Source organism: Carassius carassius, chromosome 2, assembly GCF_963082965.1.
Source record: "Carassius carassius chromosome 2, fCarCar2.1, whole genome shotgun sequence".
Lineage (NCBI taxonomy): Eukaryota > Metazoa > Chordata > Actinopteri > Cypriniformes > Cyprinidae > Carassius > Carassius carassius.
Genome location: NC_081756.1, coordinates 14,468,916 through 14,485,507, shown reverse-complemented (window position 1 = coordinate 14,485,507; position 16,592 = coordinate 14,468,916). Strand labels below are relative to the sequence as shown.

The following is a 16,592-nucleotide window of genomic DNA, read 5'->3' as shown; positions in this document are numbered from 1 at the left end:
ACTTCTGTTTCTCCTTAATATTCATCTCAAGCTGGTTTTGCAATAAAAAAAAGACAAGATTTTCAAGGCAGTAAATGGTCAACAAAGCAGCATTCTCTTTCCTTCAAAAGAAATGTCCAGTTTCTCACAAAGAAAAGGAAATCTAGTAGCAATCGCCTCAAAAGTTGCCATGATTTGAGATGATACATAAAGGTTAAACAGTGCATCTCAATTAACTAAAAACTCTTATGCAAAAAACATGTCAATATAAGATCTTTGGTAAAGCAAGGCTGATCTTCAAGACATTTATGCATATTTCTCAAAACAGGCATAGCACATTTATATCCTTATGTAGACAAATTTGATCTTTGGCAATAATAATTATCTGAGAAAAGTGTAGCGAGTACTATAAGGCATACTGAATATAAAAAGTAAGTATAAATGGCCCCTTTTGAAAACACTGCAACAATACGCCACACCATTTAGTGTAAGAAAAGTTCCAGTTATGACAGAATGAAACTTCTGTGACTTAAAGATGCACTTCAGCATCCACCATGTACACGTTTTCAATGAACATACAAATACTCAACAAAACAATTTTTTTTAGAAAAGGAACAATAACACTTAACATGCCAAAGAACGGAATGAAATTGGATTCATGCAACATGAGGCGTAAATGTAAATTATTAAAGCAATGTGACCTTGAAACCAGAATTCTCTAATTTACTGAGATATATTGTGTGTATGAATATATACACACATAAATAAATAAATAGCAGTGCATGGACACTCCCCCTGCTGTATTCAATGAGAAGTACAAGCACACATGCATTTTTTGGCTGTCAGATGTTACATTAGTAAGCACAAAACAACTTTACCGAATGGTTATTAGTGCAGCTGAAGACTATACAGATGACTTCAAGTAGTGATGTAGTGTTTTTGAACTGAACTCAACATCTGAACATCTGTGGTAGTTTTAGTAATGTTGGTAGTAATGTCCATTCTTTAAAGCATTCTGCAGTTTAAGGTCTTTTTGGTCCATCTCAAATCCTGTTATAGATACACTCATTCAGCACTTCTCAGTATTGCCCGTACCCCATCCCAACCCCCAGCCCCAGCCCCAGGCCGAGGCTCTCTCGGAGTCCCCTGAGCTGCTCCTCGCCGAGCCTGATCTTGTCATCCAGTTGCCTCTGCTCTACCAGTAGGGCTGCTTTCATCTTCACAAAATGACTGTAGTCACGCATCTGTTCTGGAGTCAGGCAACATTCCAGCACCTTGCCAACCGCCTGCTCACGCCGGTCCACATGCTCCTTGAGCTCCTGAGCCTCTCCCATCTGCACCAGCAGCTGCTTCTTCTTTTCCAGAAGTTGTAGCTATAACATGACAGAAACAGTGAGAGACAATAAGAACAAAATGCTAAGCAAATCAGACATGCAGAAGGATAAAAACTCAAGGTCTAATTTATTTGTATAGTGCTTTTCACAATACACATAGTTTTAAAGACGCTTTATAGAAAATGATGATGACATCTTAATATCTTCATGCCTTATAGTTATATTTGGCAGATTAGAGCTGGTTAACATTACAGTTTACATTTTGCAATGATTTGCTACACACATACATAGAATAAAAAAATATTAGAACGTAGTTAGATTTTTTTTTTTTTTTTTTAAGAATAGAATTAAAATAGTGAATGTTAAAGTTAGAGGGTCAAATAAAGATGGAAGAGATGTGTTTTAAGCCGATTCTTGAAGATGGCTAAGGACTCAGCTGCCCGGATTGAGTTGGGGAGGTCATTCCACCAGGAGGGAACATTTAATTTAAAAGTCCATAAAATTGACTTTGTGCTTCTTTGGGATGGCACAATCAAGCGACGTTCACTTGCAGAACGCAAGCTTCTAGAGGGCACATAAGTCTGAAGTAATACATTTAGGTAAATGGGTGCAGAGCCAGTGGTAGTTTTGTAGGCAAACATCAATGTCTTGAATTTTATGCGAGCAGCTATTGGAAGCCAGTGCCAATTGATAAAGAGAGGTGTGACGTGTATTCTTTTTGGCTCATTATAATTAATCTTGCTGCCGCATTCTGAATTTATTGTAAAGGTTTGATAGAATTGGCTGGAAGACCTGCCAAGAGAGCATTGCAATAGTCCAGCCTGGACAGAACAAGAGCTTGAACAAGGAGTTGTGCAGCATGATCCGAAAGAAAGGGCTTGATCTTCTTGATGTTGAATAAAGCAAATCTGCAGGATCGGACAGTTTTAGCAATGTGGTCTGAGAAAGTCAGCTGATCATCAATCATAACTCCAAGGCTTCTGTTTTTGAAGGAGTTATGGTTGATGTGCTTAACTTGATGGTGAAATAGTGATGAGACGATGGGTTTGCTGGAATCACAAGCAGTTCTGTCTATATATATATATATATATATATATATATATATATATAGTTATACGCAAGTATAGACCTTAGTCAGGGAAGCATCATATTTAACTTCTGACAGGAAACTGGGCTGTGCAGGACAGAAGTACAGTGTGTTCAATGGATTGTGCTGTTGTTTAATGACATACTGATTGTTCAAATGATGAAAAGAAAAACTTTCAGTAGCCAAAAATTCCATAAAACAGTTTTGAATGTTGTGAGGTATCTTTATGCAGTGAATGCCGTTGTAAAGACTGTTAGTCTATCTCTCACAGCCTCGTTTTCATCTACGTTCAATTCAATATGGCATCTAACCTGACTAATGTATGTACTGTATGTATGCAGATGAAGTTGGATGCATTATATATCTAACTTTTAATGTATCGCTGGACAATCATAAAAATTATCTTTCACGACTATATATATATATCCTCACCCTCCCGTGGTGGCCAGTCTCTGGGTCCACACAGTCCAAGGCACTTTCTACTCGGATCAGCCTCCCAGAAAGAGACAACAGCAGACTGGTCACCTTGTCTAGGTCACCGATGAACATTCGGAACTTGTCCACCTCGTTGGGCTTGCAGATAGTGAGCACCAGGCTCTCCACCTCCTCTCCCAGCTGAGTGTTGGCACGAATGTCCTCTTGCAGGCCCCTCTGTGCCTCACGCAGGACATCCAGCTTTTTATGAAGGCTCTCCATCAGCTGCTTCTGTAAATGTAAACATTTAATATAATAATAAAATGCCATATACTGTATAAACGCACATACACTACCATTCAAAAGTTTAAAATCAGTACCTTTTATTTATTTATTTCCTTATTTTAAGAAATGACCTTAATACCTTTAATCAGTAAGGATACATTAAATTGATCAAAAGTGAACGTGAAGACACTTCTAATGTTACAAAAAAATTATATTTAAAATAAATGCAGTTCTTTTCAACTTTCAACTTTCTTTTTTTTTTAAATATTAAGCAGCACGACTATTTTCAACACTGATAATAATAAAAAAATGTTACCTGAGCACCAAATCATCATGTTAGAATGATTTCTAAAAGGTCATGTGACACTGAAGAGTGGCGTAACTGCTGAAAATGCATATCATAGGAATAAATGACAAAGCATGACATAATCTTTCACCTTATAATTGAGCTCTTCCTCCTCCTCTTTCCTCTCGGAGATCTCTCGAATCCTGGCAAGGAGTTGTGGGTTGTCAGCCGATGTGTCATAACAGGTTGATCGTGAAACTTGTGTTGTGGATGTTCCCAGTCTAGAAGACCTAGGAAAGAGTCATGAATAATTCAGAAGCAAAATAATGGGGGTGAAGGTGGAGACACTGTAACAATCTTTCTGATAGAACTGAACACAACAGAATAGACTGAAAATTCATGTACAATTTACTCTGAAACAATTTTCACTCAGAAAGTGCTAGTAAAAAAGAATGACAAAGAAACGGAAAGTAACACATTTTGTAGCAGAAAGACTGAAATTATATCAGATTGCTTTACCTCTCTAGTGTTCCTCCACTGATTGGGTGGCCTCCTCTCCAGCCCTCTCCACTTGTCTCTGTATTTACACTGTGTGGAAATAACTCTCCTATCAGCTCTTTCCTAGATAAACCATAATCATCCTCTAGAATTGAGTCCACAAAAGCGGCCCTCGGCCCTCTAAGGTGTCTCGCTGATAGAGACCCTTCCTCGGGCGTGTTGTCAATGTCTGTTTCCAGCACCATAACTGGTCGAGCAAAACCTTGCAGCTCCATCCTGTCCTCTCCTTCCCTCCTGTCAATTTCTCCTAACCGCTCATTCTCACAGATCTCATCTATGTCTGTCTCCAGGGGCTGGTTTCCATGTTCAATACTGCTGGGACTGCAGGAGGAAATAATCTGGTTTTTGTGGGCTGTTCCAGGGAAGCCTGCTTGATGGGACAGCAAGTGGTAGTTGTTCATGGAGAAGTAGGATTCTGGACACATGGCTACAGATGATAAACTCTTCTCTGGGACTTCAAGAGGCCTGGTAGTGCCCAGTGCCGGGTAATGAGGACTGGACCGGTCCCACTCAGCTCGATGCTCAAAAGAGATGGGCTTCACCAGTGTGACTCTAGGCTCATCTGACATTGCAGCATTATGGACAGGTATTCTAAAATAGGGCAGACATGAGGGGAATTTATTCAAAAGTACATAAAAAATTTAATTCATTCACTACCATTCAAAAGTCTAGTGTCAGTAAGATGTTAAGATGCAGAAATTGATCAACAGTTTAGACATTTATAATGTTACAATTATTTTTAAAATCAGTGCTGCTCTTTAGAACTTTCTATTCTTCAAAGAATTCAGAAAAAAATGGAGAACCAGTTTTCACAAAAACATTAAGCAGCACAACTATTTTCAAAATTTTTGGATAAAACTTTAAAATTCAATATGATACCAGTGTCTTGATATCATAATGTAGTAAAGAATAACTTTAGTAGTTTGCCTTTAGTAGTTTTACTGATTATTAATATTAAAAAAAAGAAAATGGTTTGTAATGACATCAACATAAATACCATGAATAATTCTTATATGTCACACATGTGTTGGAAGGTATGTTTCACCTTGTGCATGGTTCAGGCTGTGGCAAAGGTTGATGAAGTTCCCTCCTCGTGTCTCTCTCTCTTGGGGGCAGGGCTACAGGTTTAAAGGCCCGATGTGTAAAAGCAGGGCTGGGGGGAGCCGCCGAGTACTCCTGACTGGAGCAGTGATGGCTCTCTGAGATCTCCCTCGGAGGAAGACTATAGGAGCGCTGACGTGTCATTTCAGGCACACTGCAGGGCTGGGATGTGCACGGCTGTGGTCGAGGTGGGGAGGAATAAAGTGGCGGGGAGGAGAAGAGGTTATGATGGGACGCCCGTCTCTTGTGGAATTGATCCCATTTTGGGGGCGGTGGACGAGGTGGAGGAGGCCCTTTTTTCTTCTTTACTTCACCTACACATACTCCATTCTCATCCAGGTCACTAAGAGTGGATGCACGCATTCTGCTTGTTGTGACGCTGGTGTGATTCTGAACATCTTTTGTGTCCACACGAATGTCATTTTCTGACATAGCACGGTTTTTAAGGGGTGAAAAAAGATGCCCTTCAGTGTGGCCACCTGTCATGCTGTTGCCACCTTGACCCGTGAAGCTAGGAACAGCAGCACCCTCTCCTGTCTTGGAGTCTCTCCTACACCTTGAGTAGTCCCTGCGGAATAAGAAATGTTATGCTATACTTCTTACAAGTAATGGTTTGTCAATAACCATAAGTAAATAAGTAAAACGCACGCAAAATATGAAAATAACAATAAGTTAATCTATTGAGAGATAAAAGCAAAAACCTTACCTCTCTGTTAAGCTGAAATTTCGGTTTAGTTTTTTTGCTAGTTCCTGCACAGGATGGGCCTGTAAAATATATTCGCCACATATTTAAATATTAAATATAAATTTAACAATAAATTAAATATAATTTATTAAAATGAACAATTTTTTTTTTCACCCAAACCTACCACTAAAAAAAAGTACAAACTACTTTAAAAAAAGCAACAATGTAAATAGTTAAAAACACTATACTGGTGATTTATGGAACTTTATACCTTTCAACTGTCTGCTGATCTGTTCTTTAGCATATGGTGCATCTGAAACCATCTACTGTAGGTGATGTAACAACCCTGACATTTATAAGGGTTTTATAGCTTTCATACAAATTCTGTTTCATTCCCACTGCTGTTGTGACAACCATCTATAGCCCAGATTTTCAAAAGCACACCATAAACATAATATCTGATAACTGCCAAAATAATTGATAGTGTTCAAAACATTGTTCTGACAACTGTAAGGGGAGTCAGTAGTACAGTTAATAGTATCTCTGATTTTCATCCAGAGGACATGGGCTTGATGCTACAACAAGAAAAATTCCCTCTTGAATTCAACCTGAGTTTTCCCTCAAGGATCAATAAACGTTTATCTAAACACACTTAAGGACTAAAAATGGCCCAAAGATCAGTTAGATATCAATTCAAGTTTTAAGATGAAACTCTTGCATTGACTCTAGCATTGAGACCAGTGACTTGAGATAGAATACATATTCAATCTTCCTATTGCATTAGAGCCAATGTATTATTTTTGTGAAATCCTGGCCAAAATTTGGCCTTTTGGGACTCTGAAGAAGCCCGATTTCAAAATATCCTGTATGAATGCTAATATTAAAACAAGTCTGCACTAAAACTGAAAACCACCGTCTCATTCCCATCTACATGGCACTATACCAAATGTCTTAAAATAACAGCTCACATACAGAATAAACTGTTTCATCTTTATTCAATTCCAACAGTATTAAGATCAGTGAAATATAATATTTTACAGATAACAGAAGTACCCTAATGGCTCAGTGAATTTTAAAATGAATGCTTAGGAACAAAACCACAAATCCCTCCCATTCACAATAATTTTAACTGAAGTAAAAAAAGGGGTTCAGTTGCTTTACAAAGCCATTTTGTAAGGACTTGCCGCTTAGCTCCTAAGAGCCTAGAACTGTAAATAACCACAATAAAGGAAATCACACCCTCTTTCATTTAATCAAGGAGCGATGTTTGATTTCCATCTGTATTAATGTTCAAGATATTTATTATGAGGTAAAGGACAGGTTATTCTTTATGAATTAACGAGGATGAAGTGCAAGACGAAAGCTTACTTGCATAAATAATTCAGTAACAAATGTCTCTATGTTGTAAAGATATATATATATATATATATATATATATATATATATATATATATATATATATATACACTTGACTAAAGACATTCAGCTGCCTAATGTTTTTGCCCCAAACATGATTCAGCAGCCATGACAATACAATGGCACAATAAAATCTAAGTCATGGCAAAGTATTTATTAGCAGGTAAATAGTGAAACTAAGCCAACACTAATGCCGTATATTGCAATTATGTTTGTTATAGTGGTACTCTGAAAATCTGGAATTTTTATATTAGTAATTCAATGGGCTGCCTGAGAACCTGGAGAAAAGCTAGACAATGCCAATGCTAAATTCCCAGTCTTACCTCAGTCGGGGTGTAGCTCCTGGCCTTGAAGGGTGGATTTACATCATACTGATTGAGCTGAGTGGTCACTGGGTGGAACGCTGAGCAAGGCTTCTGGATCTTGGTGGTAGTGTTGCTATAGAAATGCTCAGAGGACTGGAGAAAAGCAGGAACCTGAGGAATGGGTGGCTGTTTCTGACAGGCGTCGTGAGATAAATACTGAGGAAGTGTGTCACTACTCGTATTGTGTTCGGTACGAAGAGTTTCTCTCCTGGATTCCCTTTCTTGTTCTCGCTGCAGCAGTATTTGCCTCTCTTCCCAGTCATTCACCCTTTGTTGCTCTATTTCCCTCTCTTTCCTTAATCTTTCCTTCTCCCTCTCTTGTTCTCTAAGTGTCTTTTTCTCCTTGACTCTCTCCTGCTCTCTTTCTTTCTCCTGCTCTCTCTCTATCAGCCTCTCCCTCAGTTTTTCTTGGTCTTGTTGGGTACTCATAAACTGTCCCCCAGTGTCCAGTGAGTTGACGTAGGGCACATCTTGATATGAAAACCTCCTCCGGCCCAGGTTAGTGGCCATTTCAAGAGGTTCAGGTGAGGATGGATGGGTAGGTCTACCTGGCTTCTCTAGTCTCTGATTTCGACTTGTCAGGCTTGACAAGTTTGTTACAGACTGACTCAACTTTCTGCTAGTCTCTTCAAAGAACCTCCTGCGGTCTGCAAAGGGAGGGATATCACACTCATCCGATCGAGCTGAACGACTACTGGAGGAACCAGTCCTCCCTCTTGTTAATCCCATTTTTCCAGACCACATCTGTCCAGTAGCCTCATTTCTCTTACTCTCACAGGGCTCTGTTTCCGACTGAAGCTTGTATTCTGGTGTCCATCGCCGCTGTCGTGGTTTATCTGCAGGTACTATCTCCTCCACCACATGCACACACATTTGTCTGGCATGTTGAGAGATCTGGGTTTGGGGCTGAGATGCCTGGAAGCACACATCCCTGGATCTGGAGTGTTCCTCAACTTGGGTTGTTTCAATAACTTGTTGCATCTGTTTGGATATTTGCAAGGAGGCAATGGGAGGACTGGTAAGAGTTTGGGTTTGGGATCTGGGTTGATGGTACTCTGGAGGAGCTACTGCCTCCATATTGAGATCTGCAACCTCTTCTTCCACAGTCTCCTCACCGCATGGGTTTCTACTCTTCTGCAGCTGGGCCTTTTTCCTCTGGATCTCATTTCTGAGGTTTGTTGCAAAACGCTCATTTCTACGACGCGATTTGCTGCTACGGAACTGCCGCTTCTGTGACTGCTTTGTGATGCTGCCATCGTCTACCCTCACTTCTCCCCCGTTCTCATTCAGGTGAGTGTCCACACACATGCCAACACCTACAGACCCAAAGTTCTTATCACTGGTCTGAGAGTTAGCAGTGGAGAATCCATTCTCCATGGGATTTCCAGAGACATTAATAGGCTTCCCCCAGAGATTCTGTCCAGAATCAAGAGGATCCTCTTCTAACCTGGGATCCTCAAGTTCAGAAGTTGCCACTGAATCAGGTGTGGAACATCTACTTGTTCGGCCCTGGGCCTTATTTGGACTAGTATCACTGAGATAAAGTGGTGACTGTGACCACTGACAAGTTGGAGATGCACGATTATAACTTTTGTCGGCAGAAAAATCCATCATACACAGCTGAGAAGCTAAAAGTTTCTCTGGTGCACTGTGTCTGTGCATTGCTGACTGGATAGTACGTTCTGGTTGGAGTTGGGTATTAAAGTTCTCATCCTTATTCCTTTGTGATAAGGGACTAAGAGAAGGCGTAGACACCACCACAGTTTCTGAATAGTTCTCCAAGTGTTTTTTCTCATGGTTAGTTGCCTTGTTATGTCCATCAGAGTCTCTCTTAGAGTTGAATGTGTAATAAGGTTCAATGGTGCATCCTTTACGTTCTTGCTCATTGTCTTGTGTTCCATTTAAATAAACATCGCCAGTCAAAACTTCCTGGATTTGGGATTGATCTTCAACCATGCAGCTGGTTACACTAGGGATGCCTACAGGAGCAGACACACAGCGTTTATCTGTTGGTTGGCCTTTAGTAGCCCTAAAACTGTCCTTCCTCATGGGTGGCCGCGGTGGCACACAATGTTCCTCCTCGCAGCTGTAGGATGACGGTCGGACTTTGGCATTAGTTCTGTCAGAAAGTATCTTGGAGTGTTCACGCTCTTCCCGCTGGCTTCCATGGCCACTGGAGGCACAATGTTGGCTTCCGTCTGGATACCTGCAGGAAGAACCAAAACCCTGGAGAAGACTGTCCATAGAGTTGGTATCCTCAGGCTTGACAGGGACAGTGTAATCGGATGTGTTTGAGCTGGCTGAGAATGAGCTGTAAGCGGAGTCACGTTTGTTGTTGAATATGACAGGATCAATGGGAGAGAGCTGACTGTCATAGTAACCCTGGTTGGGAGGATTCTCCAGACTCTCCATACTTCCTATTGAGCTACTGTGGTCTGTGCTGTAGTGCCTGGAGATATGGCCCCACTGCATGGACAGCTCACTGCACAACAAAACAGAAGCAAACCAAGTTAGATGATGTAACAATCACCATAAGGATTTCAAAGTTTGCCTACAAAATGTACCAAAACAAATTTACATTTTTTAATGCCAGCTTGGAATTTCAATGTCAAATTATGAAGTACTGTATTTAAATTTGCATTTGGTTCGTAAAATTCCTATAGCAAAAGCTTCCTGAAAGTCTACAAAGTGTCTCTTGCCACACTTATAATGCAAGATAGCACTGACTGAAGTATTTTGAAATCACAATTAGTTTATTCTACTCAATAAAAAAAAATTAAAAAACTAAAAAGAACTACATTCAATAATAATAATTTTTTAATAAAGAACTAACAACAGTGTAGACATATCGTAAGTCAAATTTTCCATCAGTTAGAATAAAAAGACACGCAGCATAAATAAACATAATAATAATAATGTAGGGCTTTTCATTTTGTTTTACAAGTGTTATGATTAAGTTTCTCAGTTTCAGCAGAAAGAAACTAAAGAACAAGTCTCCCCAAAACAAACATTTATGTTGAATTTGAAAGTTAAAGATTAGTCCCTCAGGTCAATGCTATGTCTTGTACTGCAGGTTTTCTTGTGTGTTTTGCTCACTTTGCTGGTGATCTTTGAAGAATGTCTGAGTCATACTTCTGAAAATAGCGGTGGCATCCGGTAAGCCACATGTTGACATTAGATGTGAGATCACCAGCTTCCTCTCTGATTGTTTTCCTTGTGAAATTAGCTGGAAGCAAAATTCCCTAATTCAACGATGAGATCTATCTCGCTCTCCCGTCGACACACAAAGATCTGTTAAAGCTATTAGTATAAATCACGTTACACTGAACACTGCAACACTGAAATCCTAAAAAGAAAGAAATCATTATAGAGAGTAAGGTAAGTTTACCAACCTATTGTCACCTCCGGAGTGCCACGGTACACTGAGGGGTGTGAAGTGGAGCTGCATAGCCGGGGGGCCATCTGAGGGGTCACCAGTGCCCGTAGTGCAGGGTGCCTCTGACAGCTTCGCCAGGTGCCAAGAGTGGGGACGGATCACTGGCACACTGCGCCTGCTCAAAGAACAGAGACATAAGTGAACATGAAGTCATAACATCAGCCTCATATTTCTAAGTACCAATTACTGACAAAAATAAAACCACATTCAGGAAACCACAGCATTCAAGAGTGAGGAAAAGACCCTGTACTCCAAAGCAGTGTCAGTCTTGATAAATGTACAGGAATCAAGGGAAATACATTTGGATTTGTCATTTGGAACTCTTTCATACCTGCCATCCACTAGAGTCTGAAATGGCTGAGTTTGGTTCTTTCTAAGGTATCCACAGCAAAATAACAGCCAAAGAAGCTCAACATTTATTTGAAATAGAAATATTCTGTAACATTATACATGTTTATTTCTGTTACTTTTGATCAATTAATCGTCCCTGCTGAATAAAAGTATCTTAAAAAATATTACTGACATCAAACTTTTGAATGTTAGTGTAAAAATAATGATATCTTTACTGACTTCAGTTAGCTATTTAATGGCAGTTCTCAGAGTGTGGTTATTGTAAGCATGCAGAACAATATTCAGTGTTATACAACAAACTGACACACATTAAAGAGTTGTAACTCTTAAATTAAAACATTAAAAACACTAATCACACATTAAAACAAACATGATATTGCATCACATCACATTTAGTAAAGAGAGGCTAAAGAAAAATGAAGGACAAACGTCATCACAGTGGCATTGCAGAATTAAAATGTGTCTCGATCAAAAACCCATGTAATTAATATTTCATTACAATCACTTCTGCATTCTTAGGAAATTAAAGATTTCTTAAGACGGCTAATAATAACTATCGTCATCCTTGTCCAATAAAACTTACAATCTAATCAAAAACACTAAACCTAACACCCCAAGCTGTTGTGAAGCTCCATAATTACAGCTATGTAAAGGCAAAATATAGAAACTTCAAGTAAATATTCAGTTATGGCTGAAATCGGGTCTCCTAGAATAAGATCTGATCAAACAGAAACAGAAACCCAGTTAACCAGGCTGAAACTAAAGCTGGTTTCACCTCCACTTAAGGTTTTCAGCAAAGTACAAAATATCTTAGCCTCACCACTTCAGACAACTCCAGATGTTCTCAAAGTAAAAGAGAAATATTCCGTGATGAATCCAATACAAGATTGTTTAGCTTCAGGTTCAAGGTGAAGTTTAGGTCTAATCCATCAGTAGATGTTTCGAGTCAAAGGACAACCCTGAGGTCTGTGTCTGCTGTGAGTGGCCAGTCTTTATCAGGACCCTAACGGCTTCAACGCTCATATGAGTGAAGGTTGGCGGTCATTTAGCTGTGATGAGGCAGCCTGAGGCTCTGACCAGATTCCAAGTCCTGGAAAAAATTATCAGACAAACACTCCCCTCACTTCCCCTCTCAAACAGCAGCTCTCTCTCTCTCTTTCACCATTTCAAGTCACAACTGAAGACCAAACGTTCAGTCCACTAAACGGCATATTCTCTCACACACACACACAACCTCCCACTCACTCACTCACTCTAATGACATTAGGAGGAGAGGAAGCGGTGCTCAGACGGAGAGGAAACTATGTTTGGGGGAGATAAAGCAGCAAGCCACTGCTAAAATAATACCTAGCATTCTCTCCTATTATTGATTGAATGGGGGAAAAATGTGAGGGCCGCTTCCTGTCTCCCTGGGAGAGAGCAGTCCATTTCAGCCAGTAGTGATGAGAGACTGAGGGGGTGGAGCAGAAGGGAGAGAGAGAGACAGCGCGCGCAGAATTGAGTAACAGATTGGTGGAATAAGACTAAGTGATTGAAACGGTGCATTGTCGCTGGGGCATGAGGCCAGGTACTTGTACTCTTGCTCTTCTCAATAGTGAAGAAAAAACAACAATGCAAAGCACATCTGAGAGGTAACAGTGTGTCTTTTGTTATTCCAGCAACTGCCGGATAGAGAGAACTCGCATCAGCTGTGCTTAATAAACCGCTTTTCCTAATCTAATCAGCAGGGCTGATAAAGTCCGAATGGGGTCAGTCTGATTACAACACTGACAATACAACAAAAACCCAGGAATCATGTGTAAGACCAATTACAATGGTGCGCAACCTCACACTAATGGGTTCTTCGGTTGAAACTGTTAACCCAGGGTCAATCTTAAAGGGATAGTTTTCCCACAAATGAAAATTCTCTCATATTTTTTTTTACCCTGTTGTCTTTGAAGAATGTTGGTAACTAAACTTCCATTGTAATATTGCCCTTGATTACTCATGATTGCCTTTTTATGAGTTTTAAAACTTTGGACAAATACAGTGCATGACGAGAACACAACCTTTTTTTAACAACAGGTCTGTGACCCTGTTTGGTCCATCTGTGCAAATGGTATGTACAGTAGATCCTCACTGGTTGTTGTTTTCTCAAAAAGACAGCAAAAATAATGCTAATTTCACAAGTCACTGTTAGACATTTTGATACATTTTCCACAGACATTCCAACATTCTAGCTCCACATTGTGTCACACCGTACTACAGCATCCCAAGTCACATAGCAAGTGAAAGTGACAGTGACGTGACATACAGCCAAGTACAGTGACCCATACTCAGAATTCATGCGCTGCATTTAATCCGTCCAAAGTGCACACACACACAGCAGTGAACACACACCCAGAGCAGTGGGCAGCCATTTATGCTGTGGCGCCCGGGGAGCAGATAGGGGTTCAGTGCCTTGCTCAAGGGCACCTCAGTCATGGTATTGCCGGCCCAAGACTCAATCCCACAATCTTAGGGTTAGGAGTCAAACTCTCTTACCACTAGGCCATGACTTCCCCACAAAACCATGTTATGAATAATTGTAGCGTAAAGTGAACTGAAATATGGAATGTGTACTGTATATGAGGGTGCTAACTGTGACAAGTTACATAGGGTAGGGTAGGGTAGTACTGCACAAGTGTATTAGGGCTGTAGCTATTGAATATTTTAGTAATCGACTATTCTACCAAAAATTCCATCGATTAATCGAGTAATCGGATAAAATGCGTTTTTGCTTAATTAAAGTGCAATATTAATTATGCAAGAGAAAATAGGACTCCTGGGTCTCTTAAAATTAACAACTAAGTTTCCTTTTTTAGAAAAAAAATATACAACCCGAATTCCGGAAAAGTTGGGACGTTTTTTAAATTTGAATAAAATGAAAACTAAAAGACTTTCAAATCACATGAGCCAATATTTTATTCACAATAGAACATAGATAACATAGCAAATGTTTAAACTGAGAAATTTTACACTTTTATGCACAAAATGAGCTCATTTCAATTTTGATTTCTGCTACAGGTCTCAAAATAGTTGGGACGGGGCATGTTTACCATGGTGTAGCATCTCCTTTTCTTTTCAAAACAGTTTGAAGATGTCTGGGCATTGAGGCTATGAGTTGCTGGAGTTTTGCTGTTGGAATTTGGTCCCATTCTTGCCTTATATAGATTTCCAGCTGCTGAAGAGTTCGTGGTCATCTTTGACGTATTTTTCGTTTAATGATGCGCCAAATGTTCTCTATAGGTGAAAGATCTGGACTGCAGGCAGGCCAGGTTAGCACCCGGACTCTTCTACGACGAAGCCATGCTGTTGTTATAGCTGCAGTATGTGGTTTTGCATTGTCCTGCTGAAATAAACAAGGCCTTCCCTGAAATAGACGTTGTTTGGAGGGAAGCATATGTTGCTCTAAAACCTTTATATACCTTTCAGCATTCACAGAGCCTTCCAAAACATGCAAGCTGCCCATACCGTATGCACTTATGCACCCCCATACCATCAGAGATGCTGGCTTTTGAACTGAACGCTGATAACATGCTGGAAGGTCTCCCTCCTCTTTAGCCCGGAGGACACGGCGTCCGTGATTTCCAACAAGAATGTCAAATTTGGACTCGTCTGACTATAAAACACTATTCCACTTTGAAATAGTCCATTTTAAATGAGCCTTGGCCCACAGGACACGACGGCGCTTCTGGACCATGTTCACATATGGCTTCCTTTTTGCATGATAGAGCTTTAGTTGGCATCTGCTGATGGCACGGCGGATTGTGTTTACCGACAGTGGTTTCTGAAAGTATTCCTGGGCCCATTTAGTAATGTCATTGACACAATCATGCCGATGAGTGATGCAGTGTCGTCTGAGAGCCCGAAGACCACGGGCATCCAATAAAGGTCTCCGGCCTTGTCCCTTACGCACAGAGATTTCTCCAGTTTCTCTGAATCTTTTGATGATGTTATGCACTGTAGATGATGAGATTTGCAAAGCCTTTGCAATTTGACATTTAGGAACATTGTTTTTAAAGTTTTCCACAATTTTTTTACGCAGTTTTTCACAGATTGGAGAGCCTCTGCCCATCTTTACTTCTGAGAGACTCTGCTTCTCTAAGACAAAGCTTTTATAGCTAATCATGTTACAGACCTGATATCAATTAACTTAATTAATCACTAGATGTTCTCCCAGCTGAATCTTTTCAAAACTGCTTGCTTTTTTAGCCATTTGTTGCCCCCGTGCCAACTTTTTTGAGACCTGTAGCAGGCATTAAATTTTAAATGAGCTAATTAAGTGGATAAAAGTGTAAAATTTCTCATCTTAAACATTTGCTACGTTATCTATGTTCTATTGTGAATAAAATATTGGCTCATGTGATTTGAAATTCCTTTAGTTTTCATTTTATTAAAATTTAAAAAACGTCCCAACTTTTCCGGAATTCGGGTTGTGTTTTTATTTTTTAAATGCATAGAATGCAATGCACATCAAAAAAAAAATTATTACCCATTGTTTCTCTGTCTGTACTTGTACTGTGAACAATGACAATAAAGTTGACAGATGAATTAAGTGCATTTAAGTGTCATTCAGCTGGGGTTTTAAATAAAGCACTTTCTGAGATGCACATTAAACACATAAAACATTAATTTAATTTATCTTTTAATTATTGAAAATTAACTTAACTTTTTTAATTTACTATTAAATATAAAACATGGAAGAAATTTTGTGTGATTAAACCTTAAAAAAATAATGTTGGATTTTTTTCTTAGTAGTAGTCTATGTACATTCTGCTGAACAATAGTCTTTAACGGGACTTTTATTTTGACGGGTTGTTGTACCTTTACAGTTCTGTGTATGTGATGTGACGCTAGTTTTACTCAAATCAAACAGTCAAATGCTCATGAAGTGACTGTCAGAGCAGTTCTGGAGATGTTGTTCATGTGTTCACGTCTTTATTTGGTGAGACGGCAGACGCTGAAATCACCGCGAGCGTCACGCGCGCTTCATTGTGTTTAATGAATGAAGAAGCGCTTCTGCTCCATTCATTAACAGAGACACGCAGAACATGCAGGATTCATATTTAAATAGACTGTTCTGGCTTAATATTTACAGATATTAGTCCATATCGTGATTTGCGTTGTGTCACATTAAAAAAATCATTGCGAAAGAACCTGACGTGAGATTTAAAATAAATTAAAAGAGGCTTCTGCCTCGATCATTTTTTGTAATCGAGTTACTCGAGGAATCGTTTCAGCCCTAAAGTGTACGGAACATTACTTAAAATGTTT

The 16,592-nt window shown here is 39.6% G+C and overlaps 1 protein-coding gene across 2 annotated transcripts in view; it reads right to left on the bottom strand.

Moving 5' to 3' along the window:
• Nucleotides 1–588: 588 nt before the first annotated feature.
• Nucleotides 589–16,592, bottom strand: part of LOC132103829 (protein Shroom4-like) — a 44,932-nt gene continuing 28,928 nt past the window's right edge. The window contains exons 1-9 of one of the 2 annotated variants that reach the window (XM_059508892.1): nt 12,118–12,451; nt 10,903–11,061; nt 7,469–9,992; nt 5,751–5,809; nt 4,989–5,612; nt 3,905–4,534; nt 3,537–3,675; nt 2,833–3,105; nt 589–1,352 (exon numbers count right to left, since the gene is read on the bottom strand). In XM_059508892.1, the coding sequence (XP_059364875.1) occupies nt 1,059–1,352; nt 2,833–3,105; nt 3,537–3,675; nt 3,905–4,534; nt 4,989–5,612; nt 5,751–5,809; nt 7,469–9,992; nt 10,903–10,958 (4,599 nt within the window). In that variant the 5' untranslated portion in view covers nt 10,959–11,061; nt 12,118–12,451 and the 3' untranslated portion in view covers nt 589–1,058. Of the gene's footprint in view, nt 1,353–2,832; nt 3,106–3,536; nt 3,676–3,904; nt 4,535–4,988; nt 5,613–5,750; nt 5,810–7,468; nt 9,993–10,902; nt 11,062–12,117; nt 12,452–16,592 lie in introns of those variants that run through there. The other variant, XM_059508889.1, reaches the window with a different exon arrangement.